This window comes from Bos taurus, chromosome 9 (genome assembly GCF_002263795.3).
Source record: "Bos taurus isolate L1 Dominette 01449 registration number 42190680 breed Hereford chromosome 9, ARS-UCD2.0, whole genome shotgun sequence".
NCBI lineage: Eukaryota > Metazoa > Chordata > Mammalia > Artiodactyla > Bovidae > Bos > Bos taurus.
Genome location: NC_037336.1, coordinates 10,053,391 through 10,071,376, shown reverse-complemented (window position 1 = coordinate 10,071,376; position 17,986 = coordinate 10,053,391). Strand labels below are relative to the sequence as shown.

The 17,986-nt window shown below is 47.9% G+C and overlaps 1 protein-coding gene across 2 annotated transcripts in view; it reads left to right on the top strand.

The window, feature by feature from the left end:
* The first annotated feature begins 1,277 nt into the window (after positions 1–1,277).
* The window catches only part of B3GAT2 (beta-1,3-glucuronyltransferase 2), a 103,198-nt gene continuing 86,489 nt past the window's right edge, over positions 1,278–17,986 (top strand). Inside the window, exon 1 of one of the 2 annotated variants that reach the window (XM_015472744.3) lies at positions 1,278–1,930. In XM_015472744.3, coding sequence (XP_015328230.1) covers positions 1,331–1,930 — 600 coding nt within the window. In that variant the 5' untranslated portion in view covers positions 1,278–1,330. 2 annotated transcript variants of the gene reach the window in all.

The following is a 17,986-nucleotide window of genomic DNA, read 5'->3' as shown; positions in this document are numbered from 1 at the left end:
TCGAAAGGATCGCCGAGAGGGTCAAACGAAATCATTCCGGTGGCAGCCGACTGTGAGAAACTGACCCAGAGTACAGAAGGAAAATAAGTTAAACCTGCTAACTCAGCTGGAGTTTTAGGAATTATCCCTCAATGATCTAACTGCAGCCAGGCAGCAAAGGTTCGGATAGATCCTTTCTTCTGGGCCATCTCACTAGTCAAACAGCCATAGGGGCACCCCTCTGTTTCTCGGGGATGTCCATGATCTCTGCCTTTCCGGGAAAGCGCTTCTTGTCTGCGCGGTGCGGTCCATCCCCAGCACACAAAGCCCGCGCCGGGCGCCAGAGAAGGTATCCTACGCCCTCTCCCGCCGCCCCTCTCCTCTCACTCCCCACCCGAAGTCTCCCGCGTTTTCGGCACGTGCCTGTGTTTTCCTGGCTGGTCTCCAAAGACCTTGCCGCATTTCAGAAAGCTAAAAGCGCGGAGGTCGGGGGAGCGAGCGAGCATCCAGCCCCTCCCCGAGGCCGCGGCGCCCGACGGGGACCCTCCTCCCGCTCCCACTCGGCGGTGCGGCAGCCGCCTCCGGAGTCGGCTCGCCCGGCCGCCTTCCCGCCTCCCCGCGCAGCCCCACGCCGCCAGTAGCAGCGCTGCTGTCTCCCCACAGGACTGGGGGCTGGGGGCGACGCTGGAGTCTGCAGCGCCCCCGCCCCCTCGCTTTTTCTTTCTTTCCAGGCTTTGGGATCTTGCTGCCGGAGCCCGGAGAGGTTCTACGGAGAGCAGCGCTGAGCGAAGAGACCCGGGCACAGGCTTCCGCGGCGGCGCGCGAACCGAGCTGGGCGCAAGACATCCCAAGCTTCGCTTCCGGTGCTCGTCGCCTCGGCTGGGATGTAACGAAGGAGAGCGCTCGTCGCGTGTCTCCCACGCCTGTCTCCTCACCCAGAGAGCGCACCAGGGACCCACGGCTGGAGTCCCTTTGCTTGTGGCGCCGCGGGACGGCTCCTAGCTCCCACGCTTCGGAAAGAGCGCGGTTGGATCACCACCTTCCCGGCGCCCCGCACAACTCCGGGGCCGGAGGCGCGCGCGGCTGGACCGAGTCCCGCTTCCCGCCGACTACCCGGAGTAGGGACCTCCCCGCCAGCCCGCCTGCCTGCACGCCTGCAAGCCCGAGCTCCCCGCCACCTGCGCGGACCCCGCACGCCCGGCTCCGCGCCCCCGCAGCGCCCCGCCGCCCCATGGAGTGCGCGCCGGCCGCGGCTTCCTGAGCGCGGACGCCAGCGCCGTCCAAACTGCGCGCTGGGGTCCCCCGGCTCAGCCCCGCTCGGGGCGTCGGAGAGGTCGGGGGAGAGCGCACCATGAAGTCTGTGCTGTTCAGCCGCTTCTTCATGCTCCTGCCCTGGATCCTGATCGTCATCATCATGCTCGACGTGGACACGCGCAGGCCCACGCCCCCGCTCACCCCGCGCCCCTACTTCGCGCCCTACTCCGGGGGCCGCGGGGGCGCCCGGCTCCCGCTACGCCGGGGCGGCCCGGGGCGCGGCCGGGAGCCACGCAACGAATCGTGGCCGCGGCCGCCGCCGCCGCCGCCCGAGCCGCCGCTGCCTACCATCTATGCCATCACGCCCACCTACAGCCGCCCGGTGCAGAAGGCCGAGCTGACCCGCCTGGCCAACACGTTCCGCCAGGTGGCGCAGCTGCACTGGATCCTGGTGGAGGACGCGGCGGCGCGCAGCGAGCTGGTGAGCCGCTTCCTGGCGCGCGCGGGGCTGCCCAGCACTCACCTGCACGTCCCCACGCCCCGGCGCTACAAGCGGCCCGGGCTGCCGCGCGCTACCGAGCAGCGCAACGCAGGCCTCGCCTGGCTGCGCCAGAGGCACGGGCACCAGCGCGCGCAGCCCGGCGTGCTCTTCTTCGCCGACGACGACAACACCTACAGTCTGGAGCTCTTCCAGGAGGTAGCGGCAGGCCCGGGCGGGCGGGAGGACACCCCTCGGGCTGGTCCTGCCACGGCTGCCCTTCCCCGCGCGTCCACTCGGGACTCCGGGCGCAGCGCCGCAGCTCTCGCTGATCCCCCGGGGTTGGAGGAGGGTGGGAGGACCTCCGGGACTCCTGGAGAGAGTCTGGCGGGAGCTTTGCTTCCCCCTCCTTCCCCCACAACACACAGACACACACACACACACTCACTCACTCACTCACTCACTCACCGGCCCCGCTATTGGGCTGAAGCGGTGGTGCAGCTGTGAGGCTCCTGGAGGATTTCTAGAAACTGGGCTCTGGCCGGCCTGAGGATGGAGCCCCGAGAGGCTGGGCTGCAAGGAGAGGGGTTCTGCGTCCTGGGGGCAGGCTAGGTGGTCTCTGACGGCCTTTTCAGTGCACGCAGGTGTGATTCTGAGTCTAGAGCCATATCAGGAGGACGCTGAAGATGGTGACTAATAATCAGCCAGACACCCATTTCCCTGTTACAGTTTGGTGGGCTGGAAATGGTTACTAGTGAAAACACTGACTTCTAGGGAGTTCTTCCCCACCATCTCTCCCTGTACCCCACAAAGGCCCTTCTTGACTCTAAAGATGACCTCCTTTTCGAGGAATCCCTCTGCCAACTAAGTTTGGGACTGCCCTGTGGTTCTGTTTTTTCACAGCCCGAGGTTATCAGCAGGACTGCCGGGTTCCTTCTCCTGTCCCTTCTCGAGGCCCCTCTTTGGCCACTTTTGCACCGGCCATTGCTGCTTGGTCCTCTCCATGAGGTCCCCAGCGCAGCCTGGCCCGCTGGTGCTGGGATGGCACAGTGTCCCTGGAGCCCAGAGCTGCACAAAGCCAGCAGGCACCGGGTTGGAACAGGTGTTCGTCCCTGAGGCTGGTGCTTTGCAGCCTGAGTGTGTGCGCATGCGTGTGCGTTCTGCAAATGAGGCTGAGTTGCCTGGTTTTGACAGTTTTCTTGTTCCTCCTCCACAAATATAGCGGGAAATGACCTTGGACTTTTTGACATGCCTTGGGACTGTTGCCTTCCTCTTCCCCAAATCCCCGACATCCTGACTCTGAGACTCCATCATCCCTTCCCTTCCCCTAAGTAAACTGGGCGATCTGTATGTCTAGACATCCCCCGGTGGTGCTAGTGATAAAGATCCCGCCTGCCAATGCTGGAGGCATAAGAGAGGCGGATTTGATCCCTGGGCCAGGAAGATCCCCTGGAGGAGGGCATGGCAACCCACTCCAGTATTTTTGCCTGGAGCATCCCATGGACAGAGGAACCTGGCGGGCTACAGTCCACAGGATCGCACGGAGTCGGACAGGACTGAAGCGACTTAAAACACTCTTCACAGAAATCACAAACGTCCCATGCTTTCATCCTAATATCTCAATTTGTCTTTCATAACCTCAGGATAGAGCTATTCGGTGTCTCTCCAGCTTCATTTTTCTGCCTGTGTGGCTTTAAAAATCCATTTCTTGGGGCAATTGTTGCCTTCATTTCTGTCCATCCTCTCTTGCTTCTTGAATAAAAGGACCAGTAATTGCTCTCCTCTCTCTCTTCCATGCTTTCACGATGGAGGGCTTTCTTCCTGTATTTATTCTGAAGAAATCAATTAGCTTGTCATTGTATATTATGGTCTTCATAATATCCAAGATTCGAAATATCAGCTGATTTTTTAAGTTGGGTTTTATCTTGATTCTGCCTGCATATTCCTGCCCCCAAAAGACATGGTTTGTATTCTGAAGCCAAGACCCTTGTGTTTCAGAACACCGTCATTTTAACCCCCAAAGTCTTTTTTCTTCTTATACAACTTGGAAGTTGCTCTGCTTGTGAAAATGTGTAGTCTTGGGTAAGCAAAACAGTGCACATTTTTATTAATTAACCTTTTAGGCGAATGGGCTGTGAAGGGCCGTGAGTCTCAGTTGCTCCCCCCTTCCAGCCCGCTGGTGTGAGGCGCTAGACTGAAGGGAGGAGTTGGCCAGAGAAATGGCCCAGAACACAGCCTTTCTTTGATGCTTCCCAAACTGAAAGAAGTCTTGTTCGGGGTGGATATGAAGCAGCAAGAGGTTTTTTCATTGCTCCATTGGGGAAAAGAAAAAGAGAAGATAAAGAGGAGAGGATGGGGACAAAAAAAAAGTGTCAGCCGAGAGGAAACTATATAGGGGAAAAAAAATGCTAAACTTTTAAGATACTAATGTTTTGTATGGTTGGAAGTAATGAAATATTCAAAATAAACTTACGAACATGTGTGTCTCTTATTTATGGAGAGGTGCCAAGTATACTAAATACGCAACAGAAGGGATTTTTTTTTAAAGCATAATATGCATGATACACTTAGAATTTAAGTCCTGTAGCTTCTCGGGGTTCCTCCCAGGCAGGAATTTTAGTACTAATCCCTTCCTCGCCCACCACCCCTCCCCCAACATAACGTTTTTGAACCAAAAAAGGCATCTCTCTCTGTTCACCAGGCATGTATGTTGAGACATTAAGTTTTCTTTATTACAGCACACTCTTTTATTTGCATGGCAAGCAAGATTGAACTTTCCAAAAAGTCAGATTAGGGGAAATTATGCATCCTTAGTCTTGTATATTAATGGGATGTCCTACCCTCCACCAGTCCTAGATTAATGATTTCACATGTACTGCAGTCTAGACATTGCTGTCTTGGCCAAAAGGTAGGACCAGTTAAGACATCTAAACACTATAACTCCTTGGGGGAAGGGAAGATGCTGATCAGGGATGCTGGAGGGCCCGGCATACATCTCAGCCCTTTCTACGGTGCACACACAAATTAGTTTTTAAGTAATTCACAGTACCTCAGGAAAGAATGTCCCGAGGCAAGCTTCATCTTTTATTCATGGTGCTTCTCATTTCCATGGTTGATGTTAACGTAGATAAGATAAAAGGAGGAAAATGAACCAGGTACAAATTAGCTCTCTAAGCATTGGCTGCCAATGAAGGAAAGTAAAAGATGAAAGGTTTCCAAATTAAATTTAAGGCACAACAGGCACTCTGGAGCAATTAATCCTCCGTGGTAGCTTAGCTGGAATTGAGCTTTCTTCTCCCATCCAGCTAGCCAGCCAGCCAATTTTCAGGCTCCCCTTTCAACTGAGCTGTGCGGCCAGGAAAGAAATATTTGCATCAGACAACCCTACACTTAACAGCCAAATCCATTTGCAAAGGAAGCTGTGTGAATTGTGGCCAAAGCTGAGCTGCCCATCAGAGATGGAGGTGCTTGGAGTTATCTGGTTCCCAGTGGCCTCTTCTCGTGGCCTTGATAGGAGTTTGCACTGTGGCTCTCAGGTAATCCTAGCTGCCTGCGACCTGCACACCCCATCCATCTAGCTCTCCGGAAAAGCTTATTTGCTAAGGATTTGCCCGGCTTTCACAGAAGCAACAGCCACAAACAAATGGGACTGTAGCTGGTCACATTTTTTCAATAACACTATTGATCAGATTTCTGTCCTCTGCTAGAAAACCTTCCAGAGTTTCTTGAGTTTAAAGAGGCCGCTTTTCAGATGAAGTTGCTTTCCACCTTGGGGAAACCAGTTGAAACAAAAGGTTAAAAAGTATCACTTTCCAAGCAAGGAAAGAACTTTTAAAAATTTAACTTTCAGTTTAAGGAGATGAGGCTGGAAGACAAGCTGACTTCGAAACCGGTTACAGGCTCAGGAAAGGTCTCAGTTAATGAGATTGCATTTGGAAGATGTTTCTGGCAAGTAGTGAACTAGAGAGGTCCTTTGGATGTTGTCTTGAGTGCAGTTAAGCTGTTTGTGTGCTGGGCAGGGGCTGGGAGTGGGGGAGGTGAGTTTACCCTGCCCTTTTCTGATAATTTAGTTACACGTTCCACCCTTTACGTGCAGCTCATTGGAGCCATAATCCAAAGAATATTGAGATTTACAGAGTTTGGCACTTTCTCCCCTAAATAATAGATTACGAATGTATTTCCCGGAAGGAGACAGGAGAGATCCCTTTCCATTTCCCCTTGACACAGTTAGTGTAGAGTGATTATCTTTTCGAAGTGAAGAAACCTCAAAGATGCTTTTAGAGAGCACCATCCAAAGATGATTTTACCCGAAACACGCCCCTCATGTGTTATTTCTTCCCTCCTAAGAGCATGTTAATAGTCACGCTGTGAGTCTGATCAAATGTGAGAATTTGGTGAAATGGATGTCTAGAAGGATGGACAGCTTTCCTAGTCTATCAGTGTTAAATCTGTACATTTTCTTTACTTTCCCTGGATGTATGGTACTTGAACTGTGGCTCATTTTTGACAGAGTTTTCCTTGGACACCAGCAGTTTTCATCTGGATCTTGATATTTTAATGGATCAGAAATAACTCCTCAGGTTTCAAAGGCCTTTCTCCCTTCTTCCTGTTGTCTTTTTTCCATCTTCCTTCTTCCTCCAACCTGCTTTCCACTAATTATTCTTTCTCATGAATAGACATGAAGATAAGTCCAGGTTATTGTGTGTGGCAATGAATGTGTGTCTTTTAAGCATTTAGACTGTTGTCTACAGCTTCTTGGATCCTGGTGGGTGACTCCATTTTCTTCTGTCTACCCCACTTACCTCTAAATTGCAGGCTAGTAAATTTTCTCTTGTGTGAACAGTAATGGAATAGTAATTGCTTTGAAGGCGTGCTGCAAAAGCAGAATAGGAGAACCAAAGTCAACAGCCTTATTTATTAACTATTCCAGGTGCTACTCTAATAGTGGGTTTTTCAGGACAGAATTTAATAATATTCAGATATGTTTACTCAGACCTTCCGGACTCTGATGAACTATTTGCTTGGTCTGCATAAATTAAGATAACATTATTTGTATTTGATTTGTAGTGCTGTTGAAGCATGCAGTTTAGGTTTTACGTCGTTCTCAAGTTTTCCCCCTGAAACACAAAATTGTCATACCAATCCATTGGTAAGTAGGTAGGCTGGTAAGTAGGTAGGTTTACAATAGATTTCCAATTCATAGAAATACACTGAAATACTCCATTGTTCCTACCAGGTAATTTTTGTGTACAACTTGGAAATAAACATGTAAAATACTCCTTATCATGGATACAAGCAAAATGAGCACTTACTATGGCCCGAGGGCCACATTTAGGGTGTTACGTGATTCGCTCATTTGATCATCATGACGGCTGCTGGGTAGGTTCTAGTATGGCCCCCAGTGGCCCCCATTATAGTGCTGATATTTAGGTGTGAACACCATTCTTTGCTGAATACAGGGATTTTTAAAAATGCAACCTGAATCTAAGATGGTCATAACCCTGATCAGTGTAATCAGTATCTCCATTTTATAGGTGAGCTGCCATAGCAGGAAGTCACCTAAAGGGTCAAGGAGCTGTCTGAGACAAGATCTCCTGACTGGGTCTGGAGCCTGCCCTCTGGGTACCGTGCAGCCCATCTTACTAACCTGTACCATCCGATGGGTGCGTGTCATCCGTGGCTATGAGTAAAGCCTCTGACCGGCAGAAGTCTCTCATATTATTCTAGCTGCTGCCATACTTGAACTCGGGCAGATCTGTCTTCCTTTTATTAAATTTATTCTTTATTGAGGCAGAGTTGGTTTACAATGTTGTGTTCCTTTCAGGGGTACAGCAGAGTGACTCAGTTACACGTATAGGTCTGTCTTCTTGGCTGTATCAACTTGTGATTTTCTCTCTCGCCCTTTTCTTCCTGATGTAACTTGGATTTATGAAAACGTCATCTCCTCACTATTTCACTAAGGGACCATTTGACTTTTAGACTCTTTTTTCAAGTCAGCTGAAAACTGCTAAATAAGCATAATAACCTGAAGTCATTTATGTTTTTGAACTGTCCACTCCTGGGAACAAGTAAGAATTAACTTCTGGGAAACTTCCCTGGTGGTCCAGTGAGTGAGACTCCATGCTTCCAATGCAGGGGGCGTGGGTTTGATTCTTGGTCAGGGAGCTAAGATCCCACAAGCTGTGGGGCACAACCCAAAATAATAATAATAATTTTTTAAATAGTTAATTTCTGCAAGAAAATGCAGCATTAACTTTTTTCCTCGATTGATGTACATACATCAGCAATGGTAATCTGCTGAGCATGTCAGAGTGGACAGAGTGAAGGGAAGAATACATTTCAGGGTGGAATGGAAATGGGGGTGATACTGGATTGTTTCCAGTGGGCTGGGTGCCTTACCATCGGGGTGGAGGAGAGGAGCTGGGGACCTCAGCGAATCTGAGCTGACGCTGACATGGGTGGCAGGTGGAGGGGCGCTGGGGCAGCTGCCCCTGGAGCACAGGATGAGCTTGTTGGAGCCGTTGGTCTGGTTATGCTGGCCACACCGCCCGGCTCGCCTGCCTCCTCCCTTGTGGGTGGGAGGTTTGTTGATTGTCCTGTTTGGTTCTTTGGGGACTAGAACTTTCTCTGGATTAAACACAAAATTAGTAAATCGTGAATTTCTGCATGCTAGGAAAATCTTGAGGATGGCTGAGCTAAGGGAAGGGTGAACATGCTCCTTACCCCAAGTCAGATTATATGGTCTTTTCCCCCAAATAACTGAAAACTCAGTAGTTTTTTTTCTCCCTCTGTCCATCTCCTCTGTCAGTGGAGACAGTACCTGGTGGCTCAGTGGTAAAGAATCCACCTGCCATTGTAGGAGATGTGGGTTCGATCCCTGAGTTGGAAAGATCCCCTGGAGAAGGAAATGGCAACCCACTCCAGTATTCTTGCCTGGGGAATCCCATGGACAGAGGAGCCTGGTGGGCTACAGTCCACGGGGTTGCAAAAAAATCGGACCCAACTTGGTTACCAAACAACAAACAGCAACAAGTTACATACAGTATCTAAGACTGTCCTTACTGCAGTTTGCATGGTAGGTATTTGTCAATTGCATCTTCATCTGTCTAGTGAAAGCTGCACATGCTAAACGCCGAACATTCTCCACTGAGATCTCCCTGATCTAAATTATCCTCAATAGTGTATCACTCCACCAGATTCCTTGTGCCCAGCTCAGCTTAAACATGACCATGTTTAGAAGATGTTTGAAAGGAACAAATCAGTATCCTTCTCTCCTACTTAACAAGTGTTAGTTGCACACCTATGTGCCAGACTCTGTGTTAATTACAGCAGGATGGAGCCCTCCTGTGAACACAGAGTACCCCTGCCCTCTTCATTTAAGCCTCTGGACCTAATCTGTATGCTAATATCAGAGCCTGCTGAGAAAAGCACAGGTGCCTGGGCGTGTACAGCAGAAGCCCCTGATGCAGTCGTGAGTTGTACTTGTGGTTGTGGAGGAAGCGACATTTAAGCTGACATCTAAAGGATGGAGGGGGTCTGGCAGGGGAGGGGGCAGAGGGAACCGCGTTTGAACCCGTCTGTGAATTTGGAAGTGCTACACAGCAGGATGAGGGGCACGCCTTTACTTTTTCACGTGTGCTTTTTAGATCCCCCTGCAGGCAAATCTTTAATCTTTAATTTTTTAAGAAGAACTTGGGTAAGGTAGATACTAGATCAATAGAAAAATTGTAGATATATAATGCACTTCTGGTTGTACCAAGGAATCATTAATGTAGATGGTCGTGATTCGTCTTAGCAGCTAACATCAGTGTTGAAGTTCACTGCTCTCCTACTAGAATTTAAACTCTGTCAAGGTAGGTAGTTTCTTCTGTTCACTGCTGTGTCTCTAGTGCCCAGCATATTGTAAGTGTTCATTCAATACCTACTGAATGAAGGAGTGGATTGTAGGAAACGTTGGAGCTAAGGGAGTCTGTCCCCAAAGGAAGCTATTTCTGGAAGCAGAGATTGCCGGACCACTGCCTTGAAGTTTGTTCGTGTGACTAGGGTTATACTGAGCCCTTCTAAGTAGTAACTGGAAGAAAAACTGGCTCCTGCTCTGATTCTGAGAGCTTTCAGTGCAAAGAAGGAGAGCTGGGGAGAGAGAACCAGGAACCTTAGTCTGTAGCCAGGCATCCCCGTGGATGCTCGAGAGCAAGGAGAGGGTGTGGGGGGTACTGCGAGCCCACACGGTGTCTGACCTACTTCTCACACATGAAAGGTGGGAGGCTGGTGAGGGGCTCAGGTGGGAGCTTGCGGCTTAAACGGCCCCAGGTTCAAGTCCAGCCTCATCACCTGGGGTCATGGGACATCTGAGAGGTTTGCCTGCCTCCTCCGATGGCTCCAAGAAATACTGAACAGAGGAGGGTTATAAATGTTCTTTTCCCTGCTTCTCTACTAGTGACTGCCCAGGTGATGGGTCCCCCAGGGAGCTGCGCTGTCTCGCTTGGGGAGATGCCTCTGAGTCCTCTGCTCCTGAAACCTAGACTGTGCTTCTGGAAGCCTGGAGAGGAGGATGGGGCAAAGGTACAGGACTTTCCCAAATTAGTCCATGCCAGGAGGAACCGGTAGATTGGCGATTTGAATTACACCACTGGGTTAGGACAATGAGAAAGACACAAGTTAAACAGGGCTTGTCTATAAGGAGCTTCCCTGGTGGCTCAGAGGTTAAAGCATCTGCCTGGAATTTGGGACACCTGGGTTCAATCCCTGGGTCGGGAAGATCCCACGGAGAAGGAAATGGCAACCCACTCCAGTACTCTTGCCTGGAGGATCCCATGGAGGGAGGAGCCTGGTAGGCTCAGTCCATGGGGTCGCAAAGAGTCAGACACAACTGAGCGTCTATAAGGAGTCCTGGAGGAAGCAAGATGTGATAAAGTAAAAAGCATCATAAGGAGGTTTTAGGCTAGAAGGAGGTAGCACAGTGTTCTTCGTGGGTGTGGAGCTGGTTAGGGACCGGGTGAGAGCTTGCAGGTTGGGTGCATGGGTCTCAGAGGAGGACATACATGCAGCTTCCTGCAGCTCTTGGGTGTGACTGTCTATAACCTTCGCAGCCCTTGCCCCTGGTGTGGACCTGAGATGCATCGCATAATAGATTCTTTCTAGCACCAATGAATGAATCAAGGAGATAGTCTGTTACAAAGAAGAGGGCAGCTTAGTAGGAATGAAATGAATCTATTTTTTAAATTTTTTTTACAGGAATATAGATGCTTTACTGCATTGTGTTAGTTTCCACTGTTCAGCAAAGGGAATCAGTTATACATATACAAATACTGCACCCCCCTTTACTGATTTCCTTCCCATTTAGGTCGCCACAGAGCACTGAGCAGGTCCCCATTAGTTAATCTGTTTTATAAAGTAGTGTATATATATACCTATCCCAATCTCCCGGTTCATCCCGCCCCCCTCTCCCCTGTATTGTCCGTATGTTTGTTCTCTCTGTCTGGGTCTCAATTTCTGCTTTGCACGTGCGCTCTTCTGAACCATTTCCTAGATTCCACATATATGAATTAATATATGATATGTTTTTCTCTTTCTGGTCTACTTCACTCTGTATGACAGTCTCGAGGTCTGCCCACGTCTCTGCAAATGGTACCATTTTGTCCCTTTTTGTGGCTGAGTAATACCCCACTGCATATCTGGACCATAGCTTCACTATCCATTCCTCTGTCTATGGACATCCTGGTTGTTTCCATGTCTTGGCTGTTGTAAATAGTGCTGTTGTGAACACCGGGGTGCGTGTATCTTTTGGAATTATGGTTGTCTCTGTTAAAGCACATGATTAGAAGCAATCGCTTGATTTTTAAGGTCGCTTGCTGGATGGGAAGGTTCAGCGTATGGGTCTCTCCCACACCAGTTGGCCGAGGCAGCAGGGAGGCTCCAGTCTGACAGACTCTCCCGTGCTGGCCCCTCCAGCCTAGACTGGATCGCTGGGGCGTCTGCCGCCTGGCACCGACTGGGAGGTCCACCCTGAACTGCCTTCTTGTTTCTAAAATACTGCTTACATTTTCATAAATAAAAGCATTTTAAAGTCCATTTCCTGCCGTCTTGAGGAAGAGGCAGCAGTGGGAGAGAGAAAGCACGTGTGTGTGTGTGTCCGTGTGTCCTTCCATCCGCAAGTCCCTGGGCTGTTCGGAGGCACACAGTTCTTTCCTCTCCCTGTTCTTTCTCCACAGACCCTGAAGTGTGGCCACCCCCAGGGGTCCTTGGCATTTTCTGCTTATATAACGCCTAAAAGAATTTGATAAAACTGCATACCTTCTAGGATATTTTCAAGTTGATGACTACATTTTAAAAATCATGTAAAATTGTTGCAAAGCATGTGATTTCCATATTGAATCACTTTTCATATTGAATCACTATGTTGTACACTTGAAACTAGTATAGTGTTGTAAATCAACTATCAGTTCAGTTCAGTTCAGTCACTCAGTCGTGTCCGACTCTTTGCGACCCCATGAATCGCAGCACGCCAGGCCTCCCTGTCCATCACCAACTCCCAGAGTCCACCCAAACCCATGTCCATTGAGTCGGTGATGCCATCCAGCCATCTCATCCTCTGTCGTCCCTTTCTCCTCCTGCCCCCAATCCCTCCCAGCATCAGAGTCTTTTCCAATGAGTCAACTCTTCGCATGAGGTGGCCAAAGTGCTGGAGTTTCAGCTGTAGCCTCATTCCTTCCAAAGAAATCCCAGGGCTGATCTCCTTCAGAATGGACTGGTTGGATCTCCTACTTCAATTAAAAAACACGTTTATGTTTGAATTAACAGTATGCTTCCCTGATGGTTCAGACAGTAAAGAGTCTGCCTGTAATGTGGGAGACCCGGGTTTGATCCCTGGGTTGGGAAGATCCCCTGGAGAAGAGACTGGCTACCCATTCCAGTATTCTTGCCTGGAGAATTTCATGGACAGAGGAGCCTGGCAGGCTACAGTCGATGGAGTCACAAAGAGTCGGACATGACTGAGCAACTAACACTTTCACTTTCAACGGTATATTTAGTAGCAGTAATCAAGTTATCAAAACAACATAAATGTTGCAAAGTTGGATAATTAACTGTTAAGTATAAAAGCTACATTTCTTGGAACTTGATTTCTTACAGACATAGATGAAGCATTTTGTTGCTAAGGGTGCATACTCTGTGTCATCGAGAGTATTACTTTTTGCTGGAAAGAGATGAGGTTTAGCATAAGTTTGGTTCCCTTTAGGTCACACTTGTTTCCATAAAATAACTATGATGCAAAGCATTTTCTTCCCGCAGTGTTCTCCAATTTTTTGAACCCGCGAGCTCTAAGCCAAAGACACTATGTTGATCTCTTAGCAGAAATGATTTTAATAATCTATTGATAACATTAGTTCTTCAATTTTGTTGAAAAAGCTAATTAGGAATGTTCTGTCTTCTAAAAGGATGAGGTTACCCACTCATTAGAGAGAGGAACTTTCTTAATAAAGACAGCAGTATTTCTGATCATCTGTGTTTGGTCTTGGAGGTTTGATCACAGTGAGACAATATATTTAATATGATCTGGGATGGATATGGGGTTTCCCGGCTGGCACTGGTGGTAAAGAACCCTCTTGCAGTGCAGGAGATGTAAGAGAAGTGGGTTTGATCCCTAGGTCGGGAAGATCCCCTGGAGGAGGGCATGGAAACCCACTCCTGGAGAATCCCATGGACAGAGGAGCCTGGTGGGCTACAGTCTATAGGGTCGCAAAGAGTCCGACATGACTGAAGCTACTGAAGCTGGAGCAGGGCAGTTGGGACAAAGCAAGATGAAAGGCAGGACTGACCAGTCCATCCAAGAGGTCAGTTCGGGGGAGCATATGAAGAGTTGCCCAGAGGCTGAGATGTGTCCCCTTAAAGCTGTCTGTGCTCACATGGTCCATGAGAATCTTTATAGACATCCAGGGCCCAGGCACGCCCAGTCTGAAAATGGTTGTTCTGGTGAGAGGAGCATGAAGTTAGGAACTGGAAACTGTGGGCTCCACACCCAGCCGAGCCCAAGCCCTCCGGCCTTAACCTCGCAGGGGTGTTCATGCTTCTCTGTGTGCTGGGCGCCCCCTCTCGGTGTTGAGATGGTTCCTTCTCATTACATGTCTGAAGTTAGGAACCACAACGCCCTTTTTACAAACGAGGGTCAGCTGTATGGCGGCGGGTCTGGGCTGATGTGTCCAACTGTGAGGATTCGGTGAGGGAGATACCTGTGGGTCAGAAGGGCAGCTTCCCTGCCGGGCTGGACACCTGCTCTCCCTGGGGTCTGGTCCCAGGAGCGGGGAGAGGGGGCAGAAGACAGGATCCACCTGCCCCTGGCTGCCCCCGCTGTGTGGTCCAGCGGCCAGCCTCCAGGGTCCACGTGTGGACACGTGATCATCTAGATAAACTCGGTATTGCAAGACTAAAATGCCAGTGTCATTTTTAAAGGTCGGGCGACAGTTTGGGGATATTTTTGTAACTTTGGAAAGTTCTTCCATTGCATCTGTTCTCACTGGTGAAAGTGCTGTAGACGTCCTTGGGACATCTCTCTGCGGGGAGCTGCAGCCTTGCTTTGCTGGGATGCTCAGGCACCCCCGCCTCCCCGTTCCCCAGAGCTGGGGCTGGGCCTCATCCCCTGACCCTTGGCTTCGTGCCCGTGACCCCTGCTATACATACTGAAAAGACAGGGTTTGTGATTTTTTTTAAACCTGTTCCCGCCTTGCCTTTTCCCCTCTGTTGAGGGGTTTTAAAAAAAGATTTTAAAACAAAAACGTAATGAGAACCTACTGTATAGCACAGGGAACTCTATTCAGTGCTCAGTAACGCCTATACGGGAATAGAATCTAAACAAGACTGGGTATATGTAGAAAGAACTGTATAACTGATCCCCTTTGTTGTACAGCAGTAACTAGCACAACATGTAAATCAACTATACTCCAACAAAAATTAATTTTAAAAACACCCACAAAAAATTAAGATAAAATCAGACTGACAACGTTTGTGGTTTCTCCAGGTGATGATTTGGGGTTTTACAGCAGTCCAGTTTTCCTCTGAAAACCTGTTGTCTTTGGGTTAAATTCCAGTAAGATTTAAAAATAAATGCCTCTTCTCTGCTTCTTGTTAGGTCTTTCTTCCCTCTTTGTGAAGGGCTGCAGGGGAGAAACAAAAATTGAGTATACTTATTGTAATTTGTATTCTGGTAAAATATATATTCCATGAAATTTACCACTTTAACCATTTTTAAGTGTGCAGTTCAGGGGCATTTAAGTGTATCCACTCTGCTGTGCAACCATCTCCCTCTCCATCTCCAGAACTTTGTCTTCATCCAAGCTGAAACTCAGTACCCTTTAAACAGTGGCTTCCCGTCTGTTCCCTCCTCCAGTCCTTCATAACCTATAATCTACTTTCTGTCTCTATGAGTTACACTATTTCAGGTGCCTAGTGTAAGGGAGAATCATACACTATTTGTTCTTTTCTATCTCACTTCCTTCACTTAGTATCTCCAGAGTTGATTTACGTTGTATCAAAACTCCATTCTTCTTTAAGATTGAAAACTCTTCCACTATATGTATAGACTGTGTTTTGTTTATGCATTCCACCGCCAATGGATCCTGGGTTGTTTCGTCCTTTGGGCTGCTGTGAATGCTGCTTTGAACGTTGGTATGCAAATGTATGCTTGAGTGTCTGCTTTCAGTTCTTTGCTGCGTACATATACAGAAGTGGAATTGCTGGGTCACATGGTATTTCTGTGTTCAAAATTCTGAGAAGCTGCCAGACTGTTTTTCCAGCTATTGTTGTTTATTTTTTATAATAACCATCTAAGGGCTGTGAGGCAGTATCTCTGTGGTTTTGGTTTGCATTTCCAACTGGAGAAGGCAATGGCAACCCGCTACAGTGTTCTTGCCTGGAAAATCCCAGGGTTGGGGGAGCCTGGTGAGCTGCCGTCTATGGGGTCGCACAGAGTCGGACACGACTGAAGCGACTTAGCAGCAGCAGCAGTAATTAGTGATGCTGACCATCTTTTCTTATGCTTATACTATTTGTACACCTTTTTTGAAGAACTGTCTGTTCATGTCCTTTGCCCATTTTTCAGTTAGGTTGTTTGGTTTGGTTTTGTTTGTTTTTGTTGAGTTTTAGAAGTTCTTTATATATTCTGGATAGTAGTCTATATCAGATATGTGATTTGCAAATATGTTGTCCCATTTTGACGGGTGCTTTTTTATTTTTAATCAATTTATTTTAATTGGAGGCTAATTACTTTACAGTATTGTAGTGGGTTTGCCATACATTGACATGAATCAGCCATGGGTGTACATGTGTCCCCCATCCTGAAGCCCCCTCCCACCTCCCTCCCCATCCCATCCCTCAGGGTCATCCCAGTGCACCAGCCCTGAGCATGAAGCGTGCTTTTTTAAATTTCATTGATAGTGCCCTGTGATGCCCCAAAGTTTTAAATTTTGATGGAGTTCAGTTTATCTATTTTTTCTTTTGTTGCCTGTGTTTTTGGTGTCCTGTCCAAGAGATTGTTGCCAAATTCAATGTCATGAGGTTTTCCCTAACAGTTGCATAATTTTAGCTGTTTTGTTTAGGTGATTAATGTTGATTTTGTTGTTGTTCAGTTGCCCAGTCATGTCCCAACTCTTTGAGACTCCATGGACTGCAGCATGCCTGCCCAATCTGTCCCTCACCATTTCCTGAAATTTGTCCAAGTTCATGTCCATTGCATCGTTGATGCCATCCAGCCATCTCATCCTCTGATGCCCTCTTCTCCTTCTGCCCTCAGTCTTTCCCAGCATCAAGGACTTTTCAGTGAGTCAGCTGTTTGTATCAGATGACCAAAATACTGGAGTTCCAACTTCAGCATCAGTCCTTCCAATGAGTATTCAGGATTGATTTCCCTCAAGATTGACTCGTTTGATCTCCTTGCTATCCTAGGGACTCTCAGGAGTCTTCAGCTCCACAGTTCAAAGGCATCAGTTCTTCAGTGCTCAGCCTTCTTTATGGTCCAGCTCTCACATCCATACGTGACTACTGGGAAGACCATAGCCTTGACTATATGGACCTTTGTTAGCAGAGTAATGTCTCTGCTTTTCAACATGCTGTCTAGGCGTGTCATAGCTTTCCTGCCAAGAAACAAACGTCCTTAATTTTTGTACACAGTATTACATATTATCTTTTGCATGTGGATATCTAGCTTTCCCCAGCACCATTGCTGAAAGGACTGTCGTTTCCTCGTTGATGGTCCTGACACCCTTGTATAAGGTCATTTGACCATATATACGTGGCCATTTATTTCTAGGCTCTTTGTTCTACTCAGCTAGTCAGTATGTTTGTCTTTTGCCAGTTCTATTCTGTTTCAGTTATTGTTGATTTCTAGCAAGTGTTAAAATCAGGAAGTGTGGGTCCTTCAACTTTCTTTTTCAAGGTTTTTTTGGACTGTTTGGGTTCCCTTAAGATTCCATGTGAATTTTAGGATGGATCTTTCTATTTCTGCAAAAACCATTGGAGTTTTGATAGGGATGGTGTTGAATTTGCATATTGCCTTGGGTAGTATTGGTATCTTGACAATATTGTCTTTGAACCCATGAACACAGAATATCATTTCATTTTTTTATGCCTTCTCTAATTTCTTTCAGCAGGGTTTTATGGTTTTCAGTGTATAAATATTTTGCTTCCTTGGTTAGGTTTATTCTTAATAATTTTTTTCTTTTTGATGTTACCTGTTAGGGGTTTTAATAAGTTAGTTTGGGTTTCTGTCCCATCTCTGAAAAATATTATCATATGCTACTAGTAGAGCTAAAAAATCCAGGACTGAGAGACACTTTAGGTGCACAGAGCAGCGTAAGTAGATCTTAAAAATATGGTACAGCAGAGAGAAAATGATGGTACAGCAAAGAGAAAATGATGGAAAAAATCTATTCCATAACGCCATTCATGTATGTTTAAAAACAGCACACAAAGTATTACACATTTCATGAGGATACACACAGATAAAATAATTCAAGGTCTTCTGAGTTGTGTTCCATGGAAGAGTGGTTTCTGGTGAGGCCTGTCTGGTACGTGGGTGCTCAGTCTCTAAGTGGTGTCCAACTCTCTGTGACTCCATGGATTGTAGCCTGCCAGCCTCCTCTGTCCATGGGATTTTCCAGGCAAGAATACTGGACTGGGCTGCCAGTCCAGTATTGGACTGGTTGCTTCTCCAGGTCTGTCTAGATGTGATTTTAAATGCCTTGATTCTTGTTCATGTTCACATCCAAGGCTGACCTCAAACATCAT